General features: G+C 48.9%; 4 protein-coding genes across 4 annotated transcripts; 2 read left to right on the top strand and 2 right to left on the bottom strand.

Annotated features, from left to right (window-relative positions):
- Positions 1–4847: 4847 nt before the first annotated feature.
- Positions 4848–5931, bottom strand: H6S33_007574 (uncharacterized protein; the record flags this gene model as incomplete). Its single annotated transcript, XM_044838938.1, has 5 exons — positions 4848–4851; positions 4946–4988; positions 5564–5667; positions 5745–5840; positions 5906–5931. 5 exons carry the CDS (start codon positions 5929–5931, stop codon positions 4848–4850), a joined length of 273 nt encoding a protein of 90 aa, XP_044689110.1.
- A 2213-nt stretch (positions 5932–8144) lies between these two features.
- On the bottom strand, positions 8145–10002 carry H6S33_007575 (uncharacterized protein; the record flags this gene model as incomplete). The annotated part of the gene is made up of 2 exons (XM_044838940.1): positions 8145–8404; positions 8469–10002. The coding sequence occupies 2 exons, from the start codon at positions 10000–10002 to the stop codon at positions 8145–8147; spliced, it is 1794 nt and encodes a 597-aa protein (XP_044689111.1).
- A 1568-nt stretch (positions 10003–11570) lies between these two features.
- H6S33_007576 (uncharacterized protein) lies at positions 11571–12035 on the top strand (the record flags this gene model as incomplete). Its single annotated transcript, XM_044838941.1, has 1 exon — positions 11571–12035. The coding sequence occupies one exon, from the start codon at positions 11571–11573 to the stop codon at positions 12033–12035; it is 465 nt and encodes a 154-aa protein (XP_044689112.1).
- A 383-nt stretch (positions 12036–12418) lies between these two features.
- H6S33_007577 (uncharacterized protein) lies at positions 12419–14381 on the top strand (the record flags this gene model as incomplete). Its single annotated transcript, XM_044838942.1, has 13 exons — positions 12419–12514; positions 12579–12626; positions 12688–12709; positions 13097–13192; positions 13243–13273; positions 13462–13505; positions 13573–13586; positions 13638–13671; positions 13776–13810; positions 13871–13974; positions 14053–14062; positions 14110–14152; positions 14242–14381. 13 exons carry the CDS (start codon positions 12419–12421, stop codon positions 14379–14381), a joined length of 717 nt encoding a protein of 238 aa, XP_044689113.1.
- Positions 14382–17669: the final 3288 nt, after the last annotated feature.

Genomic DNA, 17669 nt, shown 5'->3' on the forward strand with positions numbered 1-17669 from the left:
ATGGGTTGCAACAAAATTATGTTTCATCTCATCCTGAATTTTTATAGGGCACTCGGAATCATATCCTAGCCCGTATAACTAGAGCGAGAGAAAATCCAACGGTCTAGAACTTTACCAACTACTTATTTAGGTCATAGCTCTAGGTAGGTATTGGTACCTAGTCTGACACATTCACATGGTTGATATCTCGGTAAACCACCAATAAATCATTTCCAACTCGATTCAACGCGAATGTCGCCATGGGCTACAAAACAATGAAACATGTTTATGCACTAAAGGTTTTTTTTAAAAAAGCGAGATTCCCGATGATAGGTAGTTATTGTTCACTCCAGGTTTCTTCTCTTTTCCTAGACAAACCGATCAATTGACTAATGAACTAGAGTATACCTAAAGCCACAAGAATGATCACGAGAAAAATAGCAGTCACAACTTCTCGATCCTACCAGGCCGTCGGGTACTTCAGTTACGTATTTTCTTTATCAAGCGAGAAGCCTCTACTGAGTGCTTGCTTCTTTGTTCGTACAAGACAGATGTTTTCAAGATATGTCTCATTGCTCGTGAGTAATCAGATAACACTGATCTATTAATAAACACCGCAAGCTCCATTATTAATTCTCTGCACTTCTCTGCACTTTCCACATTTGTTGCTCCCCGATTGATTCGACTTCTAGAAATCCGGACAGGGATTGCCTTGCTTCTATTCAGGGTCTATATATAGGACCCATTATTATTGTCACGGACTCACCCCAAAGATTGTCACGTCACGTCCTTCCTTCTTCCAAACCAGAAACACGGTACTTACCACCGACCCGTCTCGCATTGCATAATGGGACATTCGTGCTCCCCACTTTTCTTCGGCTACATCTCCCGCTTATCACCTTTACAGCGTTTAGACTATCATACATGAATGCAGTCCTACGTGCACCTGCAATCTTGATCGTTAAGAAACACAATTGCTGATATCATTACCCTGGCCCAACCAACTACGGGTTCATCCAATGGGCCGACCGTGAAATCGGGATCTCCCGAACAGTTCTCAGACTTCTTTCTGCACTTCCAATATGCGATTAAATATGCACTCGAAGCCAAAACAGCCGAGTGCATGGTATGTGACCTAGGTTTCCTGGAGGGTTAGGGTTTGTATATCTGTTCCCCTTGGCAGGTGTGGTAGATCCTGTGGATGGCTTTCAGAGTGAGTGTCTACCTAGGTATTCAACTTTCTTCTAACCGCCCTTGCTTATCACATGAAATCGTGAGAATTCTTTCTTCCAGAGGCAAGCGAGGATGATCAAGGTTGGCAGGGGTTGCGAGATCACATACTGGCATCCGACACCAACATTTTTGGGGGCGTTTATGTGGCTTTTGTGGCCGGAAATCTTTTCTGCTTTTGTTGAAATAATCAAGATATTTAGACGCCCCGCCGTCCATCCGCGGAGAGAATAATAGCCGTCATCAGGTGGCTTTTGCGGGTGATCGTTGGCCTTCCGTTTGATAAGAGGCTGATATGCCGTGCATATATGAGGGCTTATATTGTGGAAATTCTCATCGCTTCACACCTCATTCTTTCGCCTCTTGAGCGCTTATTTTACGAGCTGTACGAGGATTTCACATGACTCTTCGTGGGAAAAACCAATGTAATTTCCAAGGCAGTGTTGCCTATATGCTCCAGGTAGGTTTGTCTCGCACTAAGAAACTCCATTTCTTTCATCTCCTGTATACGTACATACAAGGATATCCTATCGAGGTCTTGACCTGAGGTCAGGATAAGGCGGGCGGCTATGGATGCCGACAGAGTTCTTTATGAAAACAACTTTGATCGTGAGCATGAATTTAATGAGTAGGTGTGGGTGATAGTCACACTACTTTGAGTACTTGAAATGGCTGTCCTCTGATAAAGAATGTAGCTCGCCTCTAAGGCTCGATCCCAGCCCTTACTTGACATGGGACATTGTTCCATAAGGCTGATGTATGTACCTCGTGGGGGTGCATATGGCATAGACGCTTGCTGCCCAACCTCCCCTGCATTGACATGTATGTATGTACCTTACTTGACTGTCAAAAAGTAAATACGATACCAAGCTTTCGCATGTCTTCTATTGCAACAGAATTAAAGTTTAAATGAACTTCATGAGTTCTAAATGAGGAAGACGAGATATTTACTTACTTTCTCTCACACCTCCTAATCATCTCTTTACATAAACTCTCGTCACTTATCAAAGAAATCCCGCGAACCATCGTGCTCTAGGCACAATCACAATCCTAATTTAGGAACAACCCATATGGTAAATTAAAGAGGTGTAGATAGATTGTAGATTTGCGAGCACAGCTCTTCCCTTAGCTTGTTTGCTGAATTTGCTAGGATTCTGTAAAGCGGAGAGAAATCGGTAAGCCAGATACAACTAGATACCAGTAGCTTAGCACCCAAAGCCCTATTGAAACTAATACGCAAAAATAGTAACCGGCCAAAACTGACAGCCGCAATCAGTACCGGCGATGGACTAAAGTGCTTCTATCTGCCTCATAATCCGAATAGAGTCGAAGCGACTCGTCCTGAACGGCTACCGCCCCGACGTAAATCGAGGGTGAGTGGGGAACTGGTATTGATCCGCGAGTGGTAAGGCCGTTAAAGCTGTAAACGGGCTTCCCGCTCTTTAAAATAAATCCGAGTATCCTTCTTCTTTTTTCTGGAAATGGCGAATTCTAGGGATAATGTTATCTTACTGCAAATTAGAGGACTTCAAGACGAGGGAAGGTGTGAGAGAGTTAAAAGAGGCGACGAGAATTTCGTCAGCATCATAAGTCATCACTCGCAAAAGGGCTCGGGACAGGTGAGTTTGATTGATTGATTGACTACTTCATTTCGGGGCAGGTGAGTCCATGCTATGATTGGAGTCCAGTATCCCAGGAGAGGGCTATATTATGAAAACCTGCGGTCTATAATATGTCAGGATATCTAGAAATATGTGGCTATTGCGTGGTATAGGCATTGGTGGCGAATGGCGGGCAAGCTTAGCGGGGAGCCGGGATGCATGAATGGCAGTGGCAATGAGGAATATGGCGTAGAGAAGGAATGACTGATGAACGCATGATGGGAGAGCGACATGTAGACGTGAGGGAAAGAGGAGGGGTTAATTTGGGATAGACGTCATATCAAAGTGTGGCCTTTTCTGCCAAACTTACAGGGTTCCACGTTCTCGAGCGGGTAAATCACAAACTTTAATTTTTTTAATGAGAGGGATTCCACTGTACTGATGTCACGTCGATCACCCATTTAATCCTGCTGGAACTTTACCTACGTATACGAGTATACATGCTATAGCAATCAAAACCCGCACGGGAAGGCTGAGGGGTCTCTCCCAAAATCAGCCATCAGCCTCGAATTACCGACAGCATTATGTGCTAGGAGAGAGCTAGGATTTGGCAATTGTTCACTTTGAGCTCTCAATCACTTCTTTCTGTATAACTCCTGAATGTTGCAGCCGGAATTAACCACCTTTCCTCTCCTTGCTCGGATACCGGAACTGAATGTAAAACAGCCTCTTAACCCTAGTTCTTTGATACGTACAATACCGCGCTGAGTGACTTCGGAATGTATACTATTTTCGACTAGGAATTAATTTCACATTGGGCAGAAAGTGCATGGAACCATTGCACTCATGCTCTATCACTCGGTCTTGGCAGTAGAGCTACGTGAGCTACCGACGTTAGGCAAAACTAAGGGCCTCGACGAGGAGAGATATACTGATATAATAAGTCGAATATGACAAGTCTTCTCCAGAGCGGCCCCTGAGCCGGCTCGAGACGAACTGGAGGAAAACTCGACGTGTGATTCCTACTCGATTCAACTCGACGTGGCAATGCTCACAGGATTCGGGTTCCAGCTTTGGAGTGGTCTCAGATATCAAGGTTTTAATCACCAGATCTTAAATTTAAATATTTCTTTATATTCTAACTGTTAGGATTATCTGATGGTTAGGATTCCGTCTCCTAGGGTTGCTTTTGTGATATATTGGCGGGAATATGCAGGGAAAAATAATTGTGCTTTCGAAGTCGGGAAACTGAGATCTCTCGAGCCTTGGTCGTCATTGGTGATTAGAGTGGACTTATCTCATCGACCACACTAGTCCGGCCCCGTTTTTAGCGAGAACAGCGTGCTCATGGCTAATTTCGGATTCAGGCTAGTGTCGTCTTTGGTCTTCTCTCGAGGTGGATCTATTTTCTGGCTTTGTTCGGTAGTTTCTAGGATCTGGGGGGAACGAAATAATACGTAGATTCAGGCATTTCCCCTCTCGATCTCATTCTGCGCTCAAATCTCGGCACTTTTCGGTTTTTTTGGCCTACACACCCGCGCTTAATGCGCGTGGGCCGCTTAGGAAGCTTCGTGGCAGCAGCTATCAGGTCGATTTCACTCCTGCACATCTACTCTGTTGTAGGGTTTCGGATTAGAAGGAGAAGTACTTTTATGTCAAATTTGTTCTTGTCTCGTCTGTATGACCCCCATGGACTGGCCAACATGTTCTTCTATGCTAATCCGGCGGCCTAGTGACTATTGCGTGGTCGATTTGCAACCCACGTATCTGGTTATTAATATTGGGATATGATCGTGGGAGAGGTGACGTACCCGCATTATGTTACTGTGTGCCGTCAGTACCCGGCTAGAATCGGCGCCTGAAACATGAATTTCCCCTGCGGCCGGCCACCATATTTCCCCGTTTGAGATACGATAAGACAAAAGACTATAACGTGATCGATTTGAGTTATTTAAACCTTGGATGCCACATCATGTACATCTAATCGAATACTGTGCTTCTCTTTATTCTCGAGATGTCACAACTATATTTTATCCTCTACCTTGGTCACAACAATTGTTTCCGCATTAATCGTCCGGATCAGCAATGATCGAGCTTGAAGATCGAAGTGAAGTGAATTTATAAGAGAAGCTTACGTGTCTTGACTAAGTCTTTTTGACTTGGAATCACTTGGAATCACTTGGAATCACTTCAAAAAATGGGTTAGTAGGAGGACCGTTAATTGGTTAGAAATCCACCACCGGACTCCCGACTATAGGCCTACAATGGGGTTTTCTTCATGAGAGTGAAAGATACTTTGAAATTTGCAGCAGGATTTTCATCTCGATATTAAGACTTCTTGAAAAACCCTCTTTTTGAGCTCACGAGGCTTGGCGCACAACCAGTCACTCGATTCACTCGAGCCAGTGTGGCTGACGAGACAACATCAAGGGCTGGTATCGTCGAGAAGACCGGAAAAGTCGATGCTGGACACTGATTTTATACCACCTTAGCTATGGACATCGATAGCCCATCTTGTCTTTTTCTTGGATGTTTCCCGCCTTAATTCCACCGGCGGTCGAAACCACTCTCCCCGTTTTCCCGTCAGGATCAAATTATCAACTCACATAATACCATCACTATTGCCGTTAACTGTCACGCAAAGCAATAGATGATAACCTGTACGGCCAATCATTATCCCTCAAGATAATGTAAATTTTCTTTATTAATAAACGTTACGTCCTAATGTATAGGCCGATATGAAGTATGCATACAGGCGACCACGGCGGTGTTCCTTGAGTATTGTATGGACAGCAAATAGAGTCCAAACCGCTCTTTTAAAACCCCAAAGAACGTTGTCGATTGGTGGGGAGGTAATCTTTTGTTTACTTGAAATAATTAGCGGGGCCTAGAATATACAAATATCGCAGAGATTTCTTCTGTATATGTACGCACATATTAGTGCCTACGCCTCCAAGACCAAATATATCGCTGCTCCGGACTGAGCCCGGCAGTGAAGTAGTCGTAGATATATATGTAGCTAGCTGCACGCTGAAACCAGCTCGTAGGTGTTAGTGCTAAACGCGTCTAAGGACGTTAGAGGTTGCGGCCGATACTTAAATTTTTGTGGCATTTGAACCATAACAGGTTTCTCCGCAGGAGAATAAGCTAGTACTACCTCTCCCCATGGCCCATCAAAACCACAATCAGCACTCTTCGCTTTAAACCTCCGGACCAGATGTATATCCCCTAGCTAGCCAGTGACCCGCCCCGACCCCCGCTAAGACTCCTAGTTAATTATCGTTACGGCCACCTCCGGAATCAAGAGCTAGAAGCTGTGAGGTTTTGTGGCCGGCATTGACTGTCTCTCTTTTGTGGTGGCCGTTGCGATATATAGTTGTGCAGCGACTAGATATGACCCCTTGCTAGCTCTAGATCGTTTACACTGTGGAAGAGGCGTGGTGTGGTTGATTACTTGTAGTGCCATCCGAGAGGAACGTGGGCCGGGGTTGCACGTTGAGGCCGGTGGCGCTTGGAGGAGTTGACGGAGCGGTAGGAGTGGCGTGAATTAGTGTTCTCCACGACACCGTTCGAGACGAGACTAAGACCCAGTCTTGTCTCGTCTTGTCAAATGAGGGGGCCGGTCTCGTCTCGTCTTGCCCGTCCCGAGACAGGCTTGAGAAAATCGAGTGAGTAGTTGTGAGCCAGGGCCGCATGCAACAAGAAGCTTTGTGTAGTAATGTCTATTGAGATCTTACCTATTTCCTGGTTTAGCTGCTCAACTTCTACTCGATAAACCTGTAACAAACGTCAGTTGACGTCTATGTATTTCCCGGGAGTGGCCCACATGGTGCAGGATCGACAGGGGAGAACTTACATCGATGATATGCTATCCCTTAAGCCGTCAGGCCGAATTGAAAAGGCAGCTGTTAACCACATTCAGTAAAGACGATGGATTGAACGCTGGTCTCAGTCATACCGTCACGCCAGCTGCTTATCAAATACATGGCAGATCGTACTATATATCTCCAATGTTTACTGAATGTGGTTAACAGCTGCCATTTCAATTCGGCCTGACAGCTTAAGGGATACCATTTTGTCCCTAACACCTATGGTCACTAGTATATCTTGGCAGATTTCAAGCCGGTCTCGAGAGCAAAAATATTTGGTGTCGAGCTGTTCGAGGCAAGAGTCTCGAGACAAGACTTCAAGACGTCTCGTCTCATGGAGAACACTAGCGTGAACTGAGTACTACTATTAAGGAGGTAGATGGGCGTCATATTTATAGAAAGAGGGAGATTCTAAATCTATGTTTGTGAAGGCTTGGCCGTTGTAGGTCACGGAACGGTTGGTTGTTAGATATATAGAGAGAATAGGAAGATGATGAAAAATTGAAGGTAGGGCGACAGTACATTGCATTTTAAGGCTCAGGAGAAGATAGGAAAGATAAAGACAGATCGACCGCAGCTAATGTCGAAGACTTGACCCGATCGGACGCTCATGTGAGTTTCTCTCAGCTAAAGCACCTCGCTCAGTCCTGACTGAGCTAATTAATAATCGATATGTAGTTCAACACATTCTGGTACTGGCGGTTGTGGTTCGGGGAGGAGCAGTCATAGGCCTCTGTTCACTGTTGGTTCTGTTCCTATTGAGTATGGGTGTTCAAACCCACAGGCTGCGGTCTGGGAAAATGGAGGAATGTATTCTTTAACTGATCTACTCCTGGTAAAATTGAAGCCGGTATCCGGAAGCTTGTATGTTTGCATAGATTCAGATGCAGGTCATGGAAAGCTTGGTTATTAGGTATATATGAGAAGAGTGAGAGTGACAATATATGCGTTATATTTAGCAGCGGAGGCGGAAGTGGTGGGGTGACATAGGAAGGGGGGCCTATGGGGGATCGGTCCCGTACATCCTTATATGTAGTTGGACCTTTCCTTGACCTCTTTAGATCTTTCTCCTCTCTCTTTTGTCGGCCTTAAGTGTCATCATTTCATCAGCGTTGCAACGATAAAAGTATCTTGTCTCAAAAAATTGCAGATTTCTATATTTAATTTCCAAATTCATATATATTCCGAAATCAAGTTGGATATCAACAGCCTTATTTTTGGCAGCATCTTCACATCATGCACTCCTAGATATCAGATCACACCGTATAAGATTTACAGAATACACGCCATGCATTCGCTCCCACGCCATATACAGCCCGGTCCGCCCCCCCCCCCCCCCCCATAGTTACACTTCCCACCCGCTAGTATAAACCAACCAACAGCCATAAAAGAAAAAGAGGACAAGACAAACGAGAGAAGAAAAAGAAAAAAAAAAGAGAAAAACACAAACGCTACGTTACAGATATCAAACAACGACCCACTCGCTCTCCTCATCCTTCTCCAGGTCCTCCCACCTGATGTCGACCTTGCTCTCGTCGATATCGACCTCCTCCTCCACTTCCTCCTCGGCGTCGACCTCCTCCTCGTCGGACTCCGAGTCCTCTTCTGGCGCGAGACCCATGCGCTGCCGTGAGGCCTCGAGACACTCGGGGAAGAAGTCGTATGGCTGCTTGCCGGCCATCATCTGCACCAGCGCCTTTGCGGCCCCCGTACAGTAGGCCATTCCTATATACCCACAGAGTCAGTAATCGAGTCGGAATTTACAATGTTGAGAGTGCAGAAAACCCACCATGCCCCTCAAAGCCCGCCAGCATCCACAGCCCCTCCGTCTCCATCACCGCCTCCCGTCCCTCCAGCCCGCGGGCCCGCGCCTCCTCCGCCGTCAGCGCCGGCACCTTCCCAACCCACGGCATCTCATCACTGCTAAAGCCCATCACGCCCGACCACTCATACTTCGCCACGCACTCGCGGCTCCCCTGCGAGTCCTGCGTGATGCTCTCCGAGTTGTCGTCATCATACTCCGACCCCGAGTCCGAGTCCTCCTCGCCATCATCACATCCGATCCCCTCCGCTGCATCCCAAAAGCGCAGCTGGCTGCCCACCACCGCGTCGATGGTGAGGCGGCGGAACCTACTGACGAGGCTCTTCTCGAGGCCGCCGACGACGGCCTCACCGGGGAAGCCGGTCTCGCCGGCGAAGAACTCGGCTGGTGCTCGACGCAGGTAGCGGGCGACGGGGGGGTCGATGGCGCCGTCCATGCGGCCCTCGCCGAAGCCGGCCGCGAGGGAGCGCCCCCCGCCGAGCATGAGCTCGCCGCCGGAGCCGTCGGGCTGGATGGGCCGCTGGATGAGGTACTGGTCCATCATGCCGTCCTTGCCCACCAGGCGGTAAGTGTGCGTGAGCGGGCGGTCAATCATCGACTTTGGCGGGACCAGGGCCGACATCTGCCCGCGCACGGGGTAGATGTGGCCCTTGAACGCGGGGAGGAGGTGAGCCGTGTGGGCATTCGTGGCAAACACGACCTTGTCCGTGTTGATGTTCCCGCGCGCCGTGATGACCGTCCACTTGCGCGCACTCCCCGGCGCCGTGTTCCGCACCACCGACAGCGCCGGCGTGCACGTCTGCAGGTTCATCCCGCGCTCGCCCACCGCGCGCTCCAGCATGTGCGCCACCAGCTTGTACGGCCAGAGGCAGGCCGCGCTCGACAGCACCGCTCCCACGGCCGTCGGCGTCCTCGTCTCCTGCGCGAGGATCCTCCGCCCCTCCGTGGTGTCGCGCGTCACGACCCGCAGCCGCCCCGAGTACTCCGGCATGCGCTTGCGCAGCACATCGATGCTCTCCCGCGCGGCGCGGAAGTTGTGCTCCGTGAAGAAGGCGTCGCAGCTGTCCATGGCCTTGAAGTCGCAGTCCACGGCCTCGCCGCGCACGTACTCGGTGACCAGACCCACGTTGAGCTGCTGGAACGCCATGAGCTTCGTGAGCTGGTCGTAGCCCAGCGTTGTTGCGAGCTCCGGGAGGCGCGACAGCGTGTACAGCGAGGCCTTGCAGTGGCCGCCGTTGCGGCCGGTGGCGCCCCAGCAGGCCTGGCGCGCCTCGAGCATGACGACGGCGGCGGCGGCGGTAGAGGCGGTAGAGGCGGACTCGTAGAGGTAGCGGGCGGTGGTGGCGCCGGCGAGCCCGGACCCGATGATGACGATGTCGGCGTCGGTGGGGACGGTGGGCGTTGTGCGGTGGTTGTGCAGGAAGGGGGAGGGCTCCGTGTGCCAGAAGGAGGCGGTCGACGAGGGGGGAGGCAGGCCCGGGTCGGCGGAGTGGGGGAGCATCGTGGTGGGAGTAGATAGCTGTGGGGGGGGGGGTGGAGCTGTGTGTGCAGATCTGGATGTAGCTAGCTAGAGAGCTCTCCGTCTCGGTAAGCGTCGATACAGCAGCTGTCTATCTCTCTATATATGTCAAGAGCTCTGAAAAGGAGTATGTGGATATGCGAATAGGGGCAGAGATGGTGATGGAGCGATAGAGAGAGATCGAGAGAGATATGGCGTTGGTGTTGAGGGGCAGAGAGCGGGGAAGACACACACCGCATCCTGTGCATCGCCCCTCCTCCGGGTGCATGTCTGAGATGGCCCGGAGCCCTAACCCTGGCCGAGTGTGGCGAGAGACAGCCAGAGCTGCACAGCGCACGGGAGAGGAGGGTATTCGGGATCTCGGTTGAATCGAGCACGGGGGAGGGGGGGGAGGGGGGTTGTTTGGATAGGTATAGATATATGGGGGGGGGGAGAGGGAGCTGTGTGTGTGGTGGGGGGGAGATCTATGGGGGAGGGAGAGGGAGAGGGAGAGGCAGAGATGTACGTACGGGTCCGATTCGCCTGGGGAAATCGAGCTACAACTGGGACAGCGCCAGGGAGATGGAGATGGAGATGCATCGGATCTGCGCGGGGAAGCGCGAGGACTCTCCGTCTTGGGTCTGATTGCTATCGCTGTGCTGTCCTCTGCGGTGTGGCCATGGGTTATAATTATACATGGCAGCACAGGTACAGAACGTTAGACATCTGCACCGAAGAGTGCGCCATTCCCCGGCTATCTACAGTGGCACAGGCACAGGCACAGGCACAGGCACGGAAATCAAGACTATCTTCTCTTCACGTGCAGGCAGACGGCTCTCGAGCGGTACATTCACAGCTCTAGCTAGGCTCTCCATGTCGACTCGCTCTGTAGTAGCACCCCCCTCCCATGCGAGTCGACAGCTACTCCCTGCATTCTATGCAGTCCCCCGGGCGAGCCAGTCAGACCAAGGCATCGCTGACCACGAGGGCGGGTGTGCTGCTGCTTAATTGGCGAGCCGTTATCGCTGGTACGGCCGTAACTCTGTAGCTAGTTGTGGCTGCGATCATTGGCTTCGAGTCATCCGCTTCAACACGCATCTGGCTGGCAGCCTCGAGGGCGTTCGCGGTATAGAAACGGACGGGGAAAGTAGAAATGGAAACAGGAACGCACGGGAACAAATTTGAAGGAAATGCAAAATAGAAATACTTGGCCTTCTTTTCAAGATAGGCGTGGTGGTGGTGGTAGTGCTTCTAGCCATGTGGGCAGCTGTTGCGCCAGGTAGTGGGTACGGCGTGCGGGTCACACGGAATCACTCGGTCCCACGCTGCCTCTTGAAATCCCCATCACACGATGCAGGTACGGTTGAAGATGCAAATACAATGGTCGGCGGTGCGCTTGAAAACCTCCACCTCGTCGTCAGGCTATATAACGCCCTCCGCGGCTTCTCGCTATCTGGTGAGTTGGTCCTCTTGCACCCGTCCATCCCTCAGTCACCCACCTAGTACCTAGATCTACAGATCTCGACCTTGCACCAACGTTATCCTAACAAACTACTACATTCGCAGCAATCATGGACACAACTACCCCCACCACCACCACCACACCCACCACAACCACTACAGACACCCCACAAACACCCACCGAGCGCCTCGTCGCCCTCCGCGCCCACGCCCGCGACCACCAGCACGCCTTCTTCAGCGCAAACTCCGAGCGGGCCCAGCGCCTCTCGGTGCTCATCTCGGACGCCGAGCAGCACAACGACAAGATCGATGCGCTGGGCGCCCAGCAGAAGGGCTTCTGGGACACGCCGCTGTATCTGCGCATGGTGGCGGTGGTGCTGAACTCCCAGCGCGAGGTGCAGGCGTACCATGACGAGAGCATGAGGCTGGAGGAGGACTACCATCGCGTGGTGGAGGAGATGAAGCAGCAGGAGAGGGTGCTGATGATGAGGGAGGGGCAGGCGGAGAGACAGCGGGAGGCAGAGGAGAATGAAGAGTGGGATGACGAGCAGGGAGGAGAGGAGGAGGATTTGTGATGTAAACGCAGGTGTTTGCGTTTATAACTGTTTTCCGCCATGCTTTTAATTTTGTTTTACGTTTTGTTCTTTGATGATCGATTTGCATGCTTCGAGGGGGTTCTGGTAAAGGTGTTTTGCTTTTCTGCATGTGTGCAATATTGCAAAATCTGCATGTTGCTGGTGTGTACTGCGTAGATGATTCAAGAAGATAATCATTAAAACTTCCGATCCTAGGTCTTCCATGCCTGAAACAGAAGTGTGCTGCGCTCGGAAGTGTTGAAACGGTATATGCTAACCCCCTTCAAGACAACTGTGCTCTGCGTACTGTGTTCCTTAATTTATATCCGTCCATTCCACGGTGGACGAGGGCCCCAATGAAGCATGAGGATCCCAGACCCATGATGCCCTGCGTCCAGCGCCGTAAATTCAAGCCAAGTATCCAAAGGCAGAACCAATATTCTCAACTCCCTCCCCCACCGCCGCCAGGGCATCAAGAAGTAAAGTACCTCAAACCGTCGAGACAAGAACCCCACCCGCTTCCGGTCCCTCGGCATCGCCCAGGGACCAAGAGTTAAAACAAGAAATGCGCCTACCAAATCAAAGAGCCTGGTTTGCCGTTCTCTTTCTATTGATCTAAACTCAAGGGCGGAAGATTGACATGAGATCCTAGAGAATCGGAGGAGAGCCCGCTGGTAATGAATGTCTGGGATCCTGCATGAGGTGTCGCGGAGATGGAATTGTTGTTGTGTCCTTATTGAGGTCAAGTTCATAGAGGAAGTAGCGTTGGTTGTTTGAATGGTCGTGTACGGCTCGTGTACAAATGGACCGTAGAAGATTTCATTTGGCGATGAGTTAAGGGCCTTAAGGCCACTATGCGGATTTTTCCTGGGGGAAAATTAAAACTGCAAAAACGACACATAGGTAAAGGTGGTTTCTTCCCCATCGATAGCTATAGGGCAGTAGCAACAACACCCTCGCAACGCTTGAGCTCAACCTTTTATTTTTCTGCCGACCATGATCCACCAGTGAGGCGTTGGACGCTCGCAGCTCTGTTACTGGGTGATGATCTTTGTTCTGAGATTGGAGCTCTTCGGTTGGCCTTCTCTACAAGCGGAGGAGAAGCCTGCGAATCCAAGCTACGCACAGCCTTTCAACGGAAGCTAGGTGTTCCGCAAGTTTGTGGCTACAGTTTGGGAGTGAAGATCTACAAATAACTCTTGAGAAGGTGAATCTATGCAGGTGCTCTCGACCCAGAGGTATACCAACTCCGGCAATATATTACGACGAAAGCTTTCCCTGCTCCTTCTCCGCTGCAGATCGTCCAGGCTCGAAGAGAGGCTCTGTCAGGCTAGTATACCGAGCTAGCTAGTGTGCATCCTCTGTTCACCTTCCCATCGATAAAGTCAAAATCTGTTCTTATCACTGAGCGAAATTAAAAATCTAGGTACCCGGGCCGGAGGTCCACTAAAATCCTTGAAATAAAGCCAAGTATGCCATCATAGGGCTATAGCTATGAAATCGCCAAATCTCTTCGGTATTTCTAACCTATCTGCAGATGGAGAGACACGGGTCTGTGTAGGGTCTCCCCCCGAATTAAATTCTCGCAATTAACAACCGTAGCATATTCCCCGGCTATCCCGAGCCCCTCTCTCACGTCCGATATCAACTGAACCAAAGGTTCACTCCTATTCTGAGGACCAAAGCCACATAGTTTTTCAACCTGAGAATTTCTCTAAATGGATACTAAAGATGCCTCAGGAGCTCGTTGGGAATCGGCAGCATTCGTAACGCTTGTGAGAAAATCCGAAATGAGCACCAGCCGCCGCCAAAGCAATAACAGAGTGCGGACGTAGGAGTTAACCTTTCTTTTTTTTTTTTTTCTACTTGGATCTGCCGTAGCCCTTTTAGGCACTGTTCTTCATTGCCGTCATTGGGAAGTTGAATCGAGTGATAAAATGTGACGGGAACATCACCGGCTTTCTATTGAGAGCTTCAAGATGCTTACCCGTTCATTGATTTACTAATTGTTTTCTAGCATGTCAGTTGTATCTTACTAGATGCTGTACTCCGAAGAGGTTCCGAAATTCCACAGTTCAAGATTATGGCTCGGATGGTTTTGGAGGCTGGTGGGAAAGGTACAATCTATCCTGCTCATCACCTTTTCCCGCATTATTGAAGCGATACACTGCGTGATTATTTGTTACATACTAACTTATAAGAATAGAGAAAGAGGGCCATAAATGGCTCGTAGAACTAAATGCTGGACCTCCAAAATACCCTCTTGACGATGGGACGATACCACCCACAATCACGGTTATTCAGATGATTACTAAAATTCGAATAACTCCGTCAATATTGATCTGACTTGCGTAATTAACGTAAAAAGATAGATTTATTACAGTTAGTCATGAAAGCTTTAGTATTTCTCTAACTTTTACGGAGATATTTTACTTTTTTCCCCGCATCATTTCGCAGCATGAGACATGTAATCTCGAGCTTTTTTCCACTACTCGACTTGAAAAGCTCGAGATTTTTGGATCTTATCCCTCTACATATCCCTACCCTTTGTTAGCCCTGCTGCCGGTAATACCCTTGGTCATTGAATTCGAGATTAAACCCTAACCCAACAGAATATATTCACAAATAGATCTAGAATGACTTCGGGAGTGATATATGAGGCCAGTAGAAATCATGAGCATTACTCGAGCCACTCGAGCCTTTACAAGTCGACTCAAGCCGAGTAGCTTTTTATCACAAGCGGAGTCGAGCTGTTCTTCCTGATCCTAGAGTTTCGATTTCAACTCCTTTCAAGAATTACCGGCTTATCCTGATAGAGAGCGGCCAAAATAAAGACGTCTTGGCATGTCTTTGTCGCTTTAAATATGCATATTCAGTTCCCCCACCTCGGGCCCCTAGACTCCGTAGTACTGCTCGTTGCCCATAGCAGCACACCCATAAATATCCTCCAAGTCGCCTGGCCTGTTCTCCTAGATTTAAATTCTTTTTCAACTGGAAAAATGGGTCAATCATCGGTTTCCTCGCTTCAATTTCTTTTGTGACAAGGGCCGGCGAAGCTACAGTTGGAGCCATTGGTGGTGGGTTAGGGTTTCTTTTTGTCTAGGTGGGTTTTTCTTGTTTTTTATAGAGTGTTTTTGCAGATAGCTACAAAGTACAGAGCGATAACGTGACTTACAAACGACATTGATTTTTTTCGCCTCATTAAAAGAAATCGAGAAATCAAGCCAAACATGTCAGGTTTTAAACGTAATTGAGATAAGAGTAGCCCACCAAAAGATGGATCGCTAGATTATTATAAAGCCCGATACATGTACTTCCTATTGGACACATTGTTAGAGAACGAGTCAAGACATCCGCACGTCTTTGGTGCTTTGGGGATGAAAACACTCTGTTTTGTATTAAAATTCGGCGGGAAATAAGCGCGACAAAATAAATTAGTAATTGCCGGGCTCGGTCCTGTGATTCACAATAACGGGTGGATGCCAAAGCGGCTCCTGCGACAAAGAGAAACATGACTGTGAATGTTCCATACGCGGTGATTTTAAATCTTTCCGGATCCGTTTTGGTAATTTGCCCTCCTTGTCGATCCTGAATCATATGAGGACTTGATAACTCATGGCAGGAGAGACATGAACGTTGCCACATTTGAGACATTCCTAGAAGAAGATATATAAGTTCCAGATACTGATTCTAGCTCCCGCGACCCGGAGATCCTGAATTAATGCTGATATGCTTCAAGATTATCATTTAGCGAGTGATCTATCATGACCGGAAAGCGAATTTTTCACCATACTCTCAACTTTGAGACTCGTGCGGTTCATAGGTTAGAATACCACCCAATCAAATTTAACCCAGACTACGCAAGATATGACACCACGATACGGGAAAATGCGATGTAATTCACACCATTGGTAATGCGGGATTGTGTTAGAATACCAAGTTGACTCCACATGCTGCTGGAAATACCGTAAAACGCAACATCGCCACATACCTGCATGCAGTCAAGTAGCATGCTAATAAGTCCCTCTAGAACTTTACCAACCTTTAAAGTAGTACAACTCGACCCATAAATTGATTGACAAAGTGGATTATAGAGCTAAAAGCCAATTGTAACCTATGCAGACAGTGTCCAAGCATCTTGGCACTCTCACCACAGAGTTCCGCCACGAAGGATATCCTTTCGACCAAGAAAAGTCCACTTCCACGCGCGTTGTACGTACATTGTTCTAAAAGACTACGGAAAAATATACTACCCTAACCCTACGGACAACCCTAGCCCTGACATTTCTTCAGACCTCAACTCCAATGCTATGTAATTTGATTCCACCACTTTACAATGAAATCGTTGTGCGATGGTAAATCATATACTAGATACCCAGGCTTCTCTAAACAAGACTTTGTCCTTTACAATAGACCACGTCTTACCAGTTTATCATGGAAATGTTACCAAACGCGCATTTTGGGGATCCGGAAGAGAGAGAGGAATGATTCTGTGGCCGTGCCGGTGTTAAGCAGATTGGGCGCTTTTGTCTACCTGGGATCTGGTGCTTCGGAGTCGAAGAGGAAAAGTTTTGGCAAGGCGGGAGATATGTCTAACATGTGAGATGGCAACAACATGCCGTTGATACGTGTAGTTACCCCACCGAGACAGCCCCGGCGATATCCGTCAAGCACGCTACGATTCGACCATATCTTTCTAGCAGGTTAATCATAGAAGAGGAGCACTGCCACGAACCTTGCATTGCCATAAACTTGCCCCGTGAAATCAGCTCCCACGACTACATTAACTTCTGGTCAATGATATTTTGGTCTCAAGTTTAAAGTCGTCATTGCTCAAGATTCTGCACTTCCGGCCACAAGGGATTCAGAGTTTATGGAGCTTCAAGAAGGAGGAGTCCCGTATGGTAGCAGGTTCAAAGCTTCGCACATTTCGGCGGGTATGTGTTTCCTCTCAAAATAGCTGTGAGAAGTATACTTTACTCTTTGTGGGGCTGTGCTAATACTTGTGATCAGAGTGTATACAGATCTAGAAGACACGATACATATACCCATACAAGAAGGTCCCACAAACCGTTGAGCAGATCATATCGGCCAAGAGGGGCATTGTCTCTCCTTGGACGCAAACACCCGATCGTGGGCTGCTTGAGCACCTGCTGCCCAGAGGTCGGTACTTCTTCCAGAACAACCCCACTATGATCTCAAAAAACCGCCGCCGTTCGTTCCGACGTCATGCATGCACCCATGCAGTGCCAGTGTTCCGTTGTACCGAGTCGACCCACACAATAACCCGACTGGTCTGTGTAACGTTCCCTCGCGATAGCATTTATCAATCAACTAGTAAATGTAGGCAGAGGCTAGGGGGACACCCCTAGATATGGCTATCCCCCCTCTGCCAACGATGGCTTCTAACTCTCAATCCGCCTTGCGGCGTAGCCAACTAGGTGGACATAACAAAATATTCTAACCGCGGAGGTTGGAGATCTACGGGGGAGTTGGGGAGAATGGCTTGATTAGGGCGGGCATGGGTACCCTTTACTGCCTGTATCACGGTGTAATATCTGTGTAACTGTGCCGCTTGTACGAGTATTCTAATTAGGCACACTGGTAATTAATATAGGAGAGAGTCAACATAAC

The sequence above is a fragment of the Morchella sextelata genome (assembly GCF_020137385.1).
Source record: "Morchella sextelata strain SCLS chromosome Unknown scls_23, whole genome shotgun sequence".
NCBI classification, from domain to species: Eukaryota; Fungi; Ascomycota; class Pezizomycetes; order Pezizales; family Morchellaceae; genus Morchella; species Morchella sextelata.